Source organism: Pelodiscus sinensis, chromosome 11 (assembly GCF_049634645.1).
Source record: "Pelodiscus sinensis isolate JC-2024 chromosome 11, ASM4963464v1, whole genome shotgun sequence".
In the NCBI taxonomy this organism is placed as follows: domain Eukaryota; kingdom Metazoa; phylum Chordata; order Testudines; family Trionychidae; genus Pelodiscus; species Pelodiscus sinensis.
Genome location: NC_134721.1, coordinates 31,590,912 through 31,607,453, shown reverse-complemented (window position 1 = coordinate 31,607,453; position 16,542 = coordinate 31,590,912). Strand labels below are relative to the sequence as shown.

Genomic DNA, 16,542 nt, shown 5'->3' with positions numbered 1-16,542 from the left:
AGTGAGGACCAAGTTGGGCAGAGGAACTGGGCTGGGATGGCTGGGGGGTGCTGGGCTGGAAGGGGAAAAGAGCAGAGGGGTGGAGACAGAGGTAGGCAGGGGCTGGGAGAAAGGAACTGAGGGGCAGAGCTAGCTGGGGGTGGCTGGATAGGGGAGGGAGCTGGGCTGGGAGGTCTTGGGGGGCAATGAGGGGAAGGAGCCGAGCTGGGCACAGAACTAGTGGGGGGCAGAGTTGGGTGGAGAGACAAAGAGGAAAAGGGAATGAGCAGGGCACAGAAATGGTGGGAGGCAGAGCTTGGGGGGCGGGGCAGAGAGGGGAAGGCAAGTGGGAGGGGCACCTCTGGGCAGGTGGGGGTTGGGGCTGCAACCCATCACGGGGTCCTCTGACTGAGGGGTATCACTTTGGGTTTCTCCAGGTATGTGTAGGGGTGGCTTGTGGCTTTGTCTGAGAGAGGAGGATGGGGGGTGGGGCGGCGAGAGGGGGGAGCATTGATTGTGCTGTCCTGGGGTCTGAAATTCCTGTTGGCAGGCCTATCTTCACATGTATTTTATGGTAAGGTGACCGAGAATAAACAGTTTCCTTCAAAACAATTCCAGAGTCGATTACCTGGGGTACAGCAGTACATGAACAATGCGAGTCCTGCAGCCACACTAAAGCAAGCAAGGAAGAACATGGGACCTAAGGACAATAAAAGAAACGTGAATTTTAGTAAAAGAGCACAGAAAAGTGAAAGCTTAGTTTAATCTAATGATTCACTATCTTCAGTTATTATCATGGCAAATATTATTCAAAAGAAGTTTGCACAATCATTTATATTTTGTATCTACTGCACTATACAATATAATCACTTTATTGCAAGTATATTATTACATTGTAACGAGTCTAACACTGTTAGCCTCTCTTGTTCTATTAAGAACTCAGAATGGGAGGCCTAATTACACTGCACATGAAAAAGTTCCTAGTCTGTGTTAAAACACACCTCTTTTTCTTTAAAAAATGGCAAAATAGGGGCCACATTTTATACCCTCACTCACACTGAGGAGTACCTGACTCCCCATGTAGTCGCGTGGATGTCAATGAACTGCTTGTAGCGTACGGTACTATTCGCTGAGAGTGACAATATTGAAATTTGGCTCCGAATAAGTCATTTTCCACATTTTTTCATGTTTTGCATTCTTCATCCCTCTCTTCTCCTGGCTCTCTGCCAGGAAGAATCACTGTTCTTTATGGCTATGTCTACACAGCAGCCAGTTATTACGAAATAACATAGTCTGCGTCTAGCAGTTATTGTGACACAATGTTGAGCTGGAGGACTGCTTACTCCGACTCCTGTAACCCTCATTGTATGAGGAGTAAGGGAAGTCGGGGAAGAGTGCTCTATCATGAAATAACTGCTGTGTAGACTGTGCCCAAATAAGCTATTTCGACGTAAGCTACACAATTAGCGTAGCTCAGGTTGTGTAGTTTATTTCAAGTTTAGCCCTGCTGTGTAGACGTGCCCAAAGGCTCCAGTCCTTTAGTCCAGGCTCAAAACCCCAGACTTCAGTTCCCTGGACTTTTCTGAGAATTTTCTTTGAGTGAGGACTGCAGGCTCAGACCTCATTAAATTATCTAGGGCCAGAAAGTAAAAGAAAAAGGCCAGTCATCAACCATTCTATATATAATTAGAACCAAAGATTTTCACATTGTTGAGTGGGTCTACATCTCTTTTATTTAACTGACAGCTATTGCTATAGAGCTGTGTATCCTTACTTGTAGCAAAAAAAAAAAAAAATTGGGAAGAGCATTGTGTGTGAATGCATTTAGATGCACGCTGCAAAGTAATGAATATTACACTGAAAATATTCTCTGTTGCTGTTCATGGTTCTGAATGCAATTGAACTGCAAAGGTCTTTGTATATTTAATTCTAATCCCATTTAAGCACATCCAGCTGAAATGAAACATGGTGCTGATATTGCCATACAGCCTTGCTAAGCCACATTTCATTCAGCAGAAAAAATTGGCCATTGTTTAATAGCTGAGTGCTATGGGGGAGGCTCAGACTATCACGATTTCTTACCTATTCAGGCGGAGTAGTAATAAGTTTCTTACAGGTACTGTTTTATTGTACACTCACTGGGGGCTAGGGAAGGCCTCAGGGCAGTGGTTGGAGAGCAGGGATGTTAAATTGTGGGTAATCATCTAATTGAATAGGAGCTATACCCGCTGCTGCTCTGCTAGGCTCTTAATATATTTAAAAAGCAGAGATGCAGCGGTGAAGGGGACTGGGAGCAAGCTGGAACAACTGATTACCTTTTGGCTCTTAATATGTTTAAAATGCAGAGGTGCAGCATCTGGGTCCAGGCACAAGCTGGGAATCAGCTGATTACTGGCTTGCACTTGGTCCCCTGCTATGCTTCTGCCTCCCCTGCCCGCCATCCCGGAGACAGTGCTGGGGGAACTGGCTTTTAAGCCAGCTCCCTCCCAGCACTGGCTCCTGCTCCCCCCTTGCTGCCTCTCTCTGATAGAGACAGCAAGGTGGGGGAGCAACTAGTTGAGTCACTACTCGACTACCCACTCTCAGGTAGTTGTCTAGTCAACTAGTTGCTTACATCCCTACTGGAGAGGTGTAGTGACAGGAGAGTACCTGTAAGAAATGTAAATGTGGGATGGAATGCAGGGGGCTCATGACATTAGGTTAGGGAGGGCAGGGCAGGGAGTTGTGGAGACTCAGGGCAGTGGGTCAGGGGGTGAGGCATGGGTGTCATTGGGGGGGCTGCAGCCACCCCTCGATTTCCTACTGTAGCAGGATACTATCTCATGGCTCCCCTCTCTAGCTGGGCATGAGAGGAACACAGGTAGTTTTCTTTGTTCACTCCTCTTCCCTCTTCCACTGAAGTGAAAGAAATGCAGGCTTATCAAGGTGCATCAAGCAGAGCAAAAGGACCCTCTCATGCAAACTGCTGCTTGGCTGCCTATGTTCCCTCTAAGGTGCGCGCCTGCATGGACATGCAAAAAGAATTGTAATCCTGCCCACCCCCTCAGCAGAGCCATGCTGCAGCACTCGCCTTCCTTGATGTGGAAGGTAAGTTGGTGTGGTGGGCTTGGCGGTGGTGGGAGAGTGGGGGGGGGGGGGGGGGTGGGCAGGGCCATGTGGTGGCAGCAGGAGCTGGGGCCAGAGCTGGGGCTGCATGGCATTGGCAGCAGCTGGGGCTGGGGCTGGAGCTGGCGTACACATGTAGCTGCCCCCCCACCAAAATCTAAAATGGCGCCCCTGCTGTGAGGGCTGCAGGAGTTAAGGAAGGAAGCTGGGAGGTGTGCAGGGACTCAGGGCAGAGGTTGAGAGATACAGGAGTTAGGGTAGGAGGTTGGGAGGTCTGGGGGGTTCAGGGCAGGAAGCTGGGAAGTAACAGGAAAGTTCTGGGCTAGGAGTACAGCCACTGTGCTGCCCAGCTGCTGGATTCCCCGGACTGGCCATGACAATGCTACTCAGCTAGCTGAACACCAGGGTTAGCACTCAGGGTGTAGTGACAAGCCCTGCCCCCAGCCAGCTGGTCTCTTACTGGTGCGCTGTGTGTGGCTTATTTTCCCCTTTATCCCTAGCCCATAACAGGCCACAACAATCTTTTTATTTACTTATTGTCATCATTATTGTTATTTTGTATTGTTATTTTCTTTGAAGTCTGGACTGTGACTATACATTGACCAAGAAACTGGGACCGTGACAAAAAATGGCTGACTACCCCCTGGACTATAGATATAGGGACAGCAGGGAGTACAAATTTTCCAGGAATTGAGTCATTTTCCAGGGGAGCTGTCAGCCAGGCTGGGCCCTGGGGCAAGGTGGTGGTGGTGGGCTTGTTCTGTGCCCCCAGAAGGGGCAGGGGCGGGGCCAAGTCCAGGGCCAGGGCCAGTAAGTGTGTCACCTCCCTCCACAGCTCTCATCACTGCCCAGAGTGTGGCACACCCCCCAGCCCTCAGAATCACTGTGGTGGTGATTTAAAGGGCCCAGGACCCCAGACACAGACACTGCTGGCCCGCAGGCGCTTTAGAATCGCCGGGCCTGTGTTCTGCAGTTCTAATTCAGGCTCACCACTGCAATCACTTGATGTGACTTGCTGGGGGAAGTGGCTGGTGGATATGAGCTGTGTCACCCCGACAGAGCACAAAGGGGTATTGACCTTTTGCATAGCTTCCTAGTCTTACCCTCTTATCCCTGTGCTGGTTATGCTGCAGTAAGGACCCCACCATAACACTGCCTTGGGCAAGGGAAGAGACACAATTCATCCTTAATGGACAAAGTATATTAGTTCACCATTATTCTTGGGGAGTTTTTGTTTTGCAGTTGGTTTCCTCTTATGTGTTTGGCTGTTTTCTGTTTACTCACTAATCAGCAACATTCAGCAAGGTGGAATGGGATTGCTGGTGATTTAGCAAGGTTTTTCTATAAAAGCACAGAAGTCATTGTAAAGCCCTTTATTGCTAAAGTATTGGAAGGGCATGGGAAATTAGAGACTAGTTAAAATATTCCCAATTTTAAAATAATACCAATGTAAATGTTGCCTAAAGTTCTGTTATCTCTTGAATTCTATGACACCAAGTTTCTCAGCAGCAGGCTGAATAAGTTTTCTTCTAACACAAGTTAAACCCATTTACACAGCTACTATAAAGACATACAAGAACAAATGATTTGCTCCATAAATGTAAATTAAGTTGTAAAATAAACTGCATCTTCATCTGAGAGTATCAGTCTGTCCATTTGTACTGTATGCATTTTATTTACCCCTGTCAGTTAGAATATATTTCTCCTTGTCTGTGTCTATCCCTGTGGAAGCTGAGGTTTCTAGAAATAAAAGCAACACACCAAGAGTTAGTATTGAGCTCAAGCCAACCCACATCTGTACCAATTCATGCAAAACGGAGGGAAAGTCTATATTACCATTTTTCAGAGAAATAGCACATTTTTAAATGATATTCACCCTTCCTGAAGACATGTCACCACTGCAGTTAAATCAGGGCCTGTGTTTATTAAAGAAATAGCGAATTCATGAGTTCAACACAGGTGGAAGGCATTGAGGTTTTACAGTCTCAATCCAGCAAAGCACTTAAGCACATGTGTAATTCTGTTGAAACTACTCACATGTGTAAAATCACCTCTGTGACCAAGTGCCTTGGTAGACAGAGGCTTAAAATAGTCAGATTGTCTGTACATTTCTCCTGTCAGATATACAAATGCCCGGAGAGTCAAAGAATGTTGGTAACAGATTACATCAGAGAGCGGTTTTCATACTGGGACAAAGTCTAAAGCACTAATACCTATGAAATGCAAAAAATACCAGGCTGTAAACAAGGGTTTACTCCCACAGCCATCAATGTTCTTCTTGTTACCCTGGCTATGTCTAGACTGCAAAGAAAAATTGGAAAAAGATACGCAAATTGCAAATCGCAATTTGCATATATTTTTCTGCTTTTCTTTCAGAAGAGACGTTTCCAAAATTTGGCCCGTCTACATGGGGCCAAATTTTGGAAAAACCTCCTCTTTAGACACAGCCCTTCTTCCTCATACAATGATAATTACAGGGATGGCGAAAGAACACATCTTCTTTTTTGGAAATTGTTCTGAAAAAGTGGATGTGTTTCTTGGACACAGCATAGCTTTTCTGAGATACCTCCAGTATCCCAGAAAAGCTCTGAAGTGTAGACATAGCTCCTATGACCAACAATCTTCATGGCAATGGATTCTGCCAATAGCAGAGCCCAAATTCAGCTTCCAGAGCCACATGTATGCAACGCTCACTGACATCTGCGGCTTCTGCGGGCTCAGATCTGGCACATGGGATGTGACCCTGAGACTGGTACTTTTCTGCAAAAATCAAACAGAAGGGCAATCCAGCCAATCCACATGGTTTTCTACCATTAGCAACCGCAGCTGGAGAAGTCATTTATTTAATTTGACTAAGCTTCTCAGTTTGCCAGAGTCTGAAAGCAACCCTCCGTCTCCATCTAGGTAGAGAATGCTGACATTTAACGTGCATGTCTCAGAGAACGTATGTCTAGTATTGCTCGCCCAGACAAGTGTTAATCTCAGGTTATTGTTCTGCCTGTCCACTGGCTAAGATGATGGTTGACCACATCCATTTTCCAGAAGGCTTCCGAGTGACCATGCAGTTGGGCCCAACACAGAATTTAAACAATTCAAGTTTACTTGAGAGAGAGACAAAAATAATAGGGTTCCTTTCTGCTGCTTGAGTTTAGAAAGGGGGTGTGTCTTTAAGAAGGTTACCTTTCATGTTCTGTTAATTCATATGTTAGTAATCATAGAATACTAGAACTGAAAGGGACCTCGAGAGGTCATCAAGTCCAGTCCCCTGCCCACATGGCAGGACCCAGTACTGTAAAAAGGAATAGCAGTTGTGTAGCCCTTTGTATTTTCAAAAATATTAGCTAATTAATTCAGACTGAGGCTCAACTAGTTTAACTATCTAACCTCTAATATGCAAATCCTTACATATCAGAATACATGATTTTTTTCCTTATTACATGGACTAAGGAGCCTGCAGTCTATGATGATGTAGATTACAGTAGTATATGTTTTAAGCACAGAGATCTTAAAGGTACTTCTCATGTGTATGATATAAAAGAGAGTCTGCTAAGGAAGAGACAATATACTGTTCTTTTGTTGTTGTACCACATAAGTTTTGGGTCTGCTTTGAATATTATTCAACGTGCAAAGTACTGTCTCATTTATCCACAGATGCAGTAACACCTCTATGCTTTATTTCCCTCTACACGCCTCGCAGCCCAACTTGCTATTCTCACATGTCATGGGTGAGGTCCCAATCCTGACACATCTCCCATAAGTAGGTTCTGGGTACAATTTTCAAAAGTGCTTGAGTCCCATTTTGAAAGAGATTTAGGCTCTTCAAAACCTAGTATCTGATTAAAAAAAATCAATGGGAATCAGGCTCCTAAGTCATTAAGGGTATGTCTACACTACCCCGCTAGTTCGAACTAGCGGGGTAATGTAGGCATACCGCACTTGCAAATGAAGCCCGGGATTTGAATTTCCCGGGCTTCATTTGCATAAGCGGGGAGCCGCCATTTTTAAAACCCCGCTGGTTCGAACCCCGTGCAGCGCGGCTACACGGGGCTCGAACTAGGTAGTTCGGACTAGGCTTCCTATTCCGAACTACCGGTACACCTTGGTGCACGGGGTTCGAACCAGCGGGGTTTTAAAAATGGCGGCTCCCCGCTTATGCAAATGAAGCCCGGGAAATTCAAATCCCGGGCTTCATTTGCAAGTGCGGTATGCCTACATTACCCTCCTAGTTCGAACTAGGAGGGTAGTGTAGACATACTCTAAGATGCTTTTGAAAATTTGACTCTCTGTGATTTCAACCAGAGTATTAAGGTCAGCAAGGCCCTTACTAAGTAATGACTATTGGCCTCTTCCACTGAACCTGGAAGGGAAATTCTGAGCTTCCAGCCTTGCTGACTTCTTCAGCTACAGTGACAGATTTCTTTGAGATACTAACCTGTTTGATCGAAGTTTCCATACTGCCTCAGCAGGGATGGCTTCTGTGAGGCAAACATCTAATCAAAGGGCCAGACTTAATGCTGCTGTGAGGATTACTAATGTGGACTTCTGATGCAGAGATGAGCTCAAATCAAAGCCCTCCTGGAAACACCCTCCAAATGTGAGGGAAGTTTGGGCTAACGTTGGAGTCTGTATATTATCTGGGGATGGCATGTGTTAAGATTATGCTATTTCCAAATCAGTAGGGGCTTGTAGTTCAGTGTGCACAAAAGCTTTACTGCATAGTAAGATGCTAGATGAAGGCAGGAGTTTCCGTGTTTTGAAATATTCCAACTATTTTCCAGATCAATTGTTCTGCAAAAAATTATTTGTGATATATTAATTAAAGACAAATGTTTGGATTTTTGGCCTTGCATGTTTTTGACTTTACGCTGTTAGTCTTAGGGGTTTGGCCACATGACCAGAAATTCTGCAGTACTGGAATGCTATTCAAAACTACAAGAGGTTAGACTGGTGCAACATCAGTGTAATTAGACAGTTTGCAGGGACTTGTAGCATGTGGCCCCTTTGCAGCATCATTAAACTAATTGCAACATCCATTCTTCAAGCTATTAAAATTGTTTCAATGTGCTGAATGTTTACTGGAAAGGGCGAGTCATATGTGGCAACGTTATTTTCCCAGCATGGTAAGAGGGACTGCATCTCTCTCCTTTTAGAAAAAGATCTACTTTATACTATAAAAAATGAAAATAGCAAAGATCTCAATCCTGCAAACACATATGGGTGTGATAATGCCCATAAGCTCAATGTGACTACTCATGCTTATGTATTTGCAGGATCAGGTTCCAGGTAATTAACACTGTGGTTTGCCATGCAAGTGTTTATAAAAAAAATAGCATAATCTACCACACAATGTGTGTGGCGTTAATGAGGCACAGCTGGGTGATTTAAGAATTGAATGAAAGCCAAGTCTCTGAGCAGCCTTGATTTTGTTACTTTGTGTCACACACTTGTTATTTTAAAACATAGCTTTTATTTACTACAAGTCAGAATAAATTCTTGACAAAAACAAAATGCATAACAGGAAAAGGGGCAGTTATGAAAAGAAAGAAATGTTGAATTGGATTATTTTTCTGCATTTTAGATATTGGACATACATTATATCTTAAATACAGGGGCTGAGATTTCAAAGCTGGTAACGAGATTTGGACATCCAATTACAGTCAAATTAATTGTGTATCCAAATCCACTAGGTGGCTTCTAAAGTCTCCAGTCTGCAGAAACTAACACATGGAAAAAGAGCATTTAATTCCAAGGAAAATGTTGTGATATATTGCCTCCAGGAAGCCACAAGTCTCCCAACTTACTCAGGGTTTTCCTGCTTGGCAAGTCATTATACAGTTGTTCAGCATTGATCTGTAAAGCCCTGTAAAATTCTTGACAGTGTTTGTCTCCTTTCTTTTGTAGGTGACTTATAAGATCTGACAGCCGAATATGAAGCAATGCCTTTGGATTTCTGAACTGTAAGAGAAAAAGCACCCGTTAGAACAAACACTACAGAAGTAATGATACAGTGCTGAATTAGTTCCTACCCTATATTTACATAAGAGCTGTGTCTAGAGATCTTCCGGAAAAGCTTCTTTTGAAAGAGAGTGTCTACATAGCAAAAAGCACAACAAAAAAAGCGATCTGCTTTTTCGAAAGATAGCGTCCACATTCATTGGATGCTATCTCACATTTAAGTTCTAATTGCTGTGGATGGAGTGGCCATATGGGCACCTGTGCTTTTTACTGGAGACCTCTTCTTTCGAAAAACTCCCTCTTCCCCATCCACACGTGCCTTTTTCCAAAAGAGCAGTTTCAGAAAAAGGCTTCTTCCTCATAGAAAGAAGTTTACCAGTTTCGGAAAACCCCCTACGTTCTTTCGACTTTCTGTTTAAAGAACACGATTGCAGTGTGGATGTAAGTACATTTTTTCCAGAAAAACTCTGTACTGTAGACATACCCTACGAAAGAGTGAAAATATAGAGTTATGTTTATTTTGCTAAAAGCATCTGTCAGTACAGGAGCATTCTAGGATAGGAAAACAAAATAATGATTCAGACCCAAATCAAGCTGATCAAGCATTGTTTTAGCATCTGATCAACTTCAGTATGGCTAGAGCCCTGCAAAGCTGTGGATATCTGCTCCATATCTGCAGATATGTGCATCCACAATTCATTTTTGCAGATCTGGGAGTGGATGTGGATACTACAAAAAGGGTTGTACATGTGTGCCTGTCAGGCTCTGCCCTGCTCGGCACTTACCAGAAGTGGGGTCAGAGAGCTCATGAGGAGGACCATGATCGGGGCAGGATGCTTGTCCCACATCCTAGCAATGTTCCCTCTAATTTTTCCCATCCATATGCAGAATACATTTTCTTATGTGCACCAAGGCATGTGCAAATGTGCACCACTAGTAGAAACATATGCTGGCTGTGGGTGTTCTGCTAATTAGGTGGACAGCATTTGACTCTCTCCTGGGTGGCTGTCCAAGTGCTCATCTAATAAAGAACTCTGCTCTCCAAAAGGAGTGCCAGGCGGGGCACAGTGGGTCAAGGGAGGGAGCGGATTGCAGATCATATGCACATTGTTTCCAGTGGATCTGGATTCCACATTTTTACATCTGTTCAGAGCTCTAAGTATAGCCCAAACAATAGGAAAGATCACTGATGCTTATCATTTCGAAAGAGTCTGAGTTCACAAGCAACCAATATATTGTCAATAGGGTACTAACCAGAAATACTTCTGATGCCACTGGTTGCTGAAAAAGTCTTTACTTCTAATTTAGTCTTATTAAAAATGCAGTTCTCAGAACTGGGACAAACATGTAAAGAATTTTGCCCTAGTTTTCTGGAATTTGGCCATGGCATGTTCTAGCCATCATGTCAGTCCTCATGTATCACACTTTGTGTTCATCCTGTCTTCCTATCCTCGTTGCTCCAGAGGAAGAGATAACTTTCCCCATGACCTGACAAGTGCTGAGCCATAATAAACTCTACAGTGAGAGTGAAAACTTAACCTAACCTTAGCTGAGATCCTTTAGACGTATGTGCATTTAGAAAGCGTCCTAAATTTTCCCTGCAAATCAATATAAAAGCATTACACTGAGGACCATTAGAGTAGACAGAGATAACATTACACTTAGGATCAATTTCTTATCTTGCGGGAGTGGAATGCTTTCGTATGCTCTATACTCAGGCAAAATTCCCACTGAAGCCCTGAGATGACAGCAGTATCAGATGTAAGAACACAAGAACAGCCATACTGGGTCAGAGCAAAGGGCTCTAGTCCAGTATCCTGTCTTCCAGTAGTGGCCAATGCCAGAGGGAATGAAAAGAAGAGATAATCATCAAGTGACCCATTCCTAGCTTCTGACAAACAGAGGTTAGGAACACCATCCTCACACATCTTGGCTAACAGCCATTGATGGACCGAACCTCCATGAATTTATCTATTTTTTGTTTGAACCCTGTTAAAGTCCTGGCCTTCACCACATCCTCTGGAAGGGAGTTCCACAGGTTGACTGTGTTGTATGAATAAATATTTCCTTTTGTTTGTTTTAAATCTCTTGCCTATTCATTTCATTTGGTGACCTCTAGTTCTTGTGTTATGGGAAGTAGTAAATAAATTTTCCTTATTTACTTTCTCCATACCAGCCATGATTTTATAGACCTCTATATCCCCCATTAGCTGTTGCTTTTCCAAGTTGAAAAATCACAGTGTTATTAATCTCTCCTCATATGGCAGCCATTCTCCATACCCCTATCCATTTCTGCTGGAAAAGCACTATTCTAAGCCTTTTCCAATTCCAATATGTCTGTTTTTGAGATGTGGCGACCACATCTGCACGCAGTATTCAAGATGAGGGTGTACCATGGATTCATGCAATATGATAGCTCTCCGTCTTATTCTATATCTCATTCTATATCTCATTCTGTTGGCTTTTTTTGATTGCTGCTGCACATTGAGTGGATGTTTTCAGAGAAATTGAGTGTGCAAGATGAGGCCTAATATATATAATGGGAATGACAAGTTTTGTAAATGAAAAAAAGAGAGAACAAATCTGCACAGGCTCCAGGGAACATGTTCTGTTTCGGGATGAGTGTAAAAATTAAATCCAGCTTTCATAACATCAGGCCTTATATTTACTCTGAAGCTCCTAAATGAATGAGCTTTTCTTTAATTTTACATTTCACATCATCTAAGTCTCTTCATCTTTTCCCCGGCTCTCTCCCCCAGCCACTGGGAGGGCAGGGCCAGGACAGCCCCAAGCCTGGCTCTGTCCCCGCAGCTGCTGGTGGATCAGGCAGGGCTGAAGCCGCAGCACAGCCAGGCCCAGCTCTCTGCCGCCAGCTGCCAGGGAGTTGGGCTGTACCTCCCAAGCACAGAGGGGTGGGGCTGCGTGGCTGAGGGCAGAGGGAGGGGCTGCAGGACACAGAGTGATGCATGATGTCAGTCTGTCATCCTGCAGGAAAAGTTTTATATATATATACAGAGAGAGAGAGAGAGAGAGAGAGAGAGAGAGAGAGAGAGAGAAGATAACCTAGTTTATGTAATTTCTAATTGAGGGGAGTTGAGGGGCTGGGCCTAGCTTCCTTCACATTAAAGGAAGCAAACATCATATAACTCTGGGTTTGTACCTCAAGGGTGATCATCAGGGTGCTGTAGTAAGTCCCTTAAGCGGAGTCCTCCCAGACCTGATCTCAGTGTCTGTATCAGCAGCTGGTTGTGGCCCTGCCTGTGTACTTTGCTAGAGGAGGCTTGAGAGGCTCAAACAGGCCAGGTAAAAGGGGGCCCAGGCTGAGTGAGAAGGCAGGCTCAGTAGCATCTTAAGCATCTCAGTTGGCAGCCCAGGGGTCCCAAACCACCTCCCAGGCTAACCAGAAAATAAAGCTATGTCCGGAAACACTACAGGCATCTCCAGTCAATTACCTTTTCTGCTTCTTTATTGGTGAGAATCTGAGGATAAACTCTGTTTAGCTGAAGAATAACTTTATCAACCAGATGTTCACTCAGTCTGCCATTGCTCGTGAGAAAATACATGTCCTGCCGCAGTCGATCACAATAAGACTGATCTGGGAACCAAAGAGCACATGCAAAGAACAACTATTATTCAATGGCAAAACTATCCCTAAGTTCTGTACATTGCCTCTAAAGGTGACACATGTCAACCAGCTTCCTTTCACAGTCAGAAAGCTAGAAGGGACCCCCCCCCCCCCCCCGGTCCAGGCCCGCCAATGTGGGAGGAGGGCAAAGAGGGCAATTGCCTGGGGACTGGTGATTCTAAAAGGCCCGAGGCTCCCGACTGCTACCACTACTCCAACAGCAGCCAGAGCCTCTTGGAATTACTGTGCACATCACAAGCCTCAAATCCACCCTGCATCTGCACATGAAACCTAGCAGCTGAAAGTAGCTGAAAATATCACAGACCCCCGGAGACTAGACTATTTATGCGTTACAGGCAGAGAATAGCAGGGACCTAGGTGCAACAGTGTTCAAAGCTCCACCAAGGCAGGGACATTATGAACAGTATAACTAATTAACAGAAGTGCTTCCCAAACATTTGCAAGCTAAGCCGGCTTTCAAGAAAATACAGTCAATTGTTGCCTCCCTCCCACCTCACCATATGCTCCATATGTGGATAAGGGACCAACCATCTGCAACTATCCTCTCTCTGCCTCTCCCCCACTCCTTTCCCCTCAACAACTCTTTTGCACTGCCCCTCCCCCTCACAGGGAATGCACTCCATACTTTGGGAAATGCTGACCTAAAATATGTATATACTGCCAAGGCAGTAATGGATGTCTCAAATATCCCCATGGCATCCACTTGCCTGAAAGTCAGAAAATTGCTGAAGGGAGAGGGATGGAAAAGACATTTCCTACCTTTCATACATATTACATCAAGGTATAATGTTTAAAACTGTCTTAAAAACTCACTATTTAATACACAATCTTCAGTATCTCACAGTAATACCCACTATTGTTTGGAATGGTTAATGGGCACATCGCTGAAATATCGCACATACCTTATTCCCTTCTCCCACCACTGGAAATCAGTCATCCCACTGATAGCAACTGTGCACTGTAGTTTAGGACAGGAAAGGAAGACATCTACTACAGCCCATCAGAACTGCTGGGGGAATTTAGTTCAACTGAATGAGAGAATTCTGACTTTGTGCTGACAACCAGGCAAAGTTCCCATTGAGTTACTGCCAGTTTTGTCTGGCCAAGACTTGGCACAAGGTATATTCCCAAAACTGAAATGCAGCCAGGGCATTAGGAACAGCTCTGCGAAAGTGCCAGGGAGATTTTTTTATAGTTTTTATGTGACATGCCAGAGCACAATCCAGAGCAATGAGCAATGGCATCACCCCCTGCCCTGCACCCTGGGGTGCCTTACTATGCCTTGTTGTAGTATCTTCCAATGGGTCACTCACAGGCAGCCTTCCAGCATGCAAGCCACGCCCTGAATGTTTCTGTGTTAGTCACATTTGGGTTACACTCTGACTCTTGCCAGCCTTGGTTATACTGCAAGGTTACCCCAACCAGGGCCAGCTTTAGAAAGTGCAGGGCCCAATTCAAACAGTTTTGGCAGGGCCCCCCACCACCCAGGATTTTTTGTTGAGCAAAAAAAACCACACACTTCGGTACATCGCTCCATATATTATAAATATCAAGTTGGTTAAGCTATTACCCGAGAGACTTAGGTAAGCAATTGCTGTCGAGCCTAAGCAATTAATCAAAGCCTATCCCCCCACAGAAGTCAAATTCAGCCTGGTGTTACGTATCTACCACCGCTGGACTGACAATCACAAATCAGGCCAGACAAGATTTAGGGCCAAACCATGTATTTGAAAGTTAGAGGCACACAACAACAAACAACTGCAATGAACTCACCCTATCCCAGAAGACATAAAGATAGAAAGGTCCCATACACAAAAGGGGTATACTTTACAGAATAGGAGACAGCGGTGGGTGTCTGCGACCTACAATCCCTTGGCTAATTGAAAGCCTTAGGAGAGGATCAGCAGGGAGATCCCTCCAAGCAATGATCTGGTGATTGATGCCTGTCACCTACAGAGACGTGTCTACATCTGCTGCAGGGAGACACTTCTGCCTGCCTCCATCCCTCTCCCCCAGAGTCTTCACCCCCATTGCAAAGCGAAGGAGTGGAAGGAAAGAGACTGAGGTCCATCAACGGGACTGAAGCAGTCATGAGCAAGCCATGCCTGGGAGACATTCTCCTGTCCATTGCTGGTGCAGTGTTGCTTTAGGCATGCAGAAATGCAGTCACCTCTAGGGTGGGTTGGACAGCTGTTTAACACCTGCACAAGGTTTCAGGCAGGGGACAGTGCGGGCTGCCTTCCTGCAGAGTCCCCACCAGAATTACCGTGCCCTCCTGGCTTGGGAAAAGAATAAACAGGAGGACTGGAAATTAACCCGCCAAGTCTCACGTCCCCTAGGCAGGGAATGAGCCATCTACATTGGGCCCCAGCTGGAGTACCATGTCCAGTTCTGGGCGCCACATTTCAGGAAACGTGGAGAAACGAGAAAGTCCAGAGAAGATCAACACAAATGATGAAAGGTCTAGAGAACATGAGATATGAGGCAAGGCTGAAGGAATTGGCCTTGTTTACCTTGGAACAGAGAAGACTGAAAAGGGACATGAGAGCAACTTTCAAGTATCTAAAAGAGTATCATAAGGAGGAGGAAGAAAAATTGTTCTGCTTGGCCTTTGAGGTTAAGATGAGAAGCAACGGGCTTACATTGCAGCAAGGGAGGTTTAGGTTGGACATTAGGAAAAACTTCCTGCCTGTCAGGGTGGTTAAACACTGGAATAAATTGCCTACGAAGATTGCAGAATCTCCATCACTGGAGATATTTAAGACCAGGTTAGACAGACACCTGTCAGGGATGAGCTAGGGCAACTCAACTTTGGAAGCCCCAGGGGCCACACTGATACTTACAGAGCATGCTGAGGACCTCAACTTAAGTGTGGTTGCATATGCAAGCAAATATACACAAATAGCTTCTCTCACACTGACAGGCATGAATACAAAGATTAAGGCAAGACTAAAAAACACACAGGCCCCCCATTTAAGTCAGTTCTGCTGATAGTAATAAAATGCAATATTTACCCGATTTCTACCCATGTGACAGCACTTTTCATGAGCGATGACAATCCAAGAATTTAGCTACTAAAACACATATCAACAGAAGATCATTACACTGACTACTTTTGTTTTGGCTCCCACTCACCGACCACGTGTTGATCCCCACATAAACCCAAACTGCACCACGGGGCACAAACAAAGTGACAGTGGGCAGCATACCAAGTTATTAATAAATATTTTATAAACCTTTACCTTTTCTCTCTGCTGCCATGTCTCCTCTCCTTGCTCCATCATCTCCCCTGGTGCCTGCTGCCTCCCAACTCCTCACTCTCCTTTGCTGTCGTGACTCCTGCCCTTCTCACTACCCTCAGCCCTCCTGTGACCTGCCCCCCTCCACCAGCCGTTCTCTCTCCCCTGTGCCCACTCCTCCAGTAGCCCCACTCTGATCATGTGAACTACCCCTCTTCTAACACCTCCCTCGCCTCTCTCCTCTGGTGCTGGTCCCTCCCCTGCAGGTGTCTGCCCTTCTGCTTCACCCCAGAATCCCCTGGCACCTGCACTTTTCCTTAGCCCTGCACCCTCCTGGTGCCTCCCCCTTCCCTTACTGCCCCTGTCCCTTTTTCTCTCTTTTTCCCTGATGCCCACCCCCTCACCACTCTCTGCCCTGTTCCCCTCCTGCCCCTCTGTGCCCTCACACGACTTGCTCCATCCCCACATTTCTCATGCCCTCCCCTTCTTTCAAGCCTTCTCCCAGCACCTCCCCTCCCCCTATAGCTCCCAATGCCCTTCCCCTCTCCTCTCCTCTCCCAGCATCACCCTGTCCCCCCTCCCACTGACACCTCCCCTTCTGCCCTTTCCCTCATTGTC

At 45.3% G+C, this 16,542-nt stretch overlaps 1 protein-coding gene across 12 annotated transcripts in view; it reads right to left on the bottom strand.

Moving 5' to 3' along the window:
• CARD19 (caspase recruitment domain family member 19) overlaps nucleotides 1–16,542 on the bottom strand; it is a 58,048-nt gene that overhangs the window by 13,475 nt on the left and 28,031 nt on the right. For 9 of the 12 annotated variants that reach the window (XM_075938929.1, XM_075938928.1, XM_006129717.4 and 6 more), the window contains 4 exons: nucleotides 12,492–12,634; nucleotides 8,886–9,039; nucleotides 4,765–4,824; nucleotides 608–679 (listed from right to left, as the gene is read on the bottom strand). In XM_075938929.1, coding sequence (XP_075795044.1) covers nucleotides 608–679; nucleotides 4,765–4,824; nucleotides 8,886–9,039; nucleotides 12,492–12,602 — 397 coding nt within the window. In that variant the 5' untranslated portion in view covers nucleotides 12,603–12,634. Of the gene's footprint in view, nucleotides 1–607; nucleotides 680–4,764; nucleotides 4,825–4,960; nucleotides 5,001–8,885; nucleotides 9,040–12,491; nucleotides 12,635–16,542 lie in introns of all 12 variants that reach the window. The other 3 variants (XR_012906498.1, XM_075938934.1, XM_075938925.1) reach the window with 3 other exon arrangements.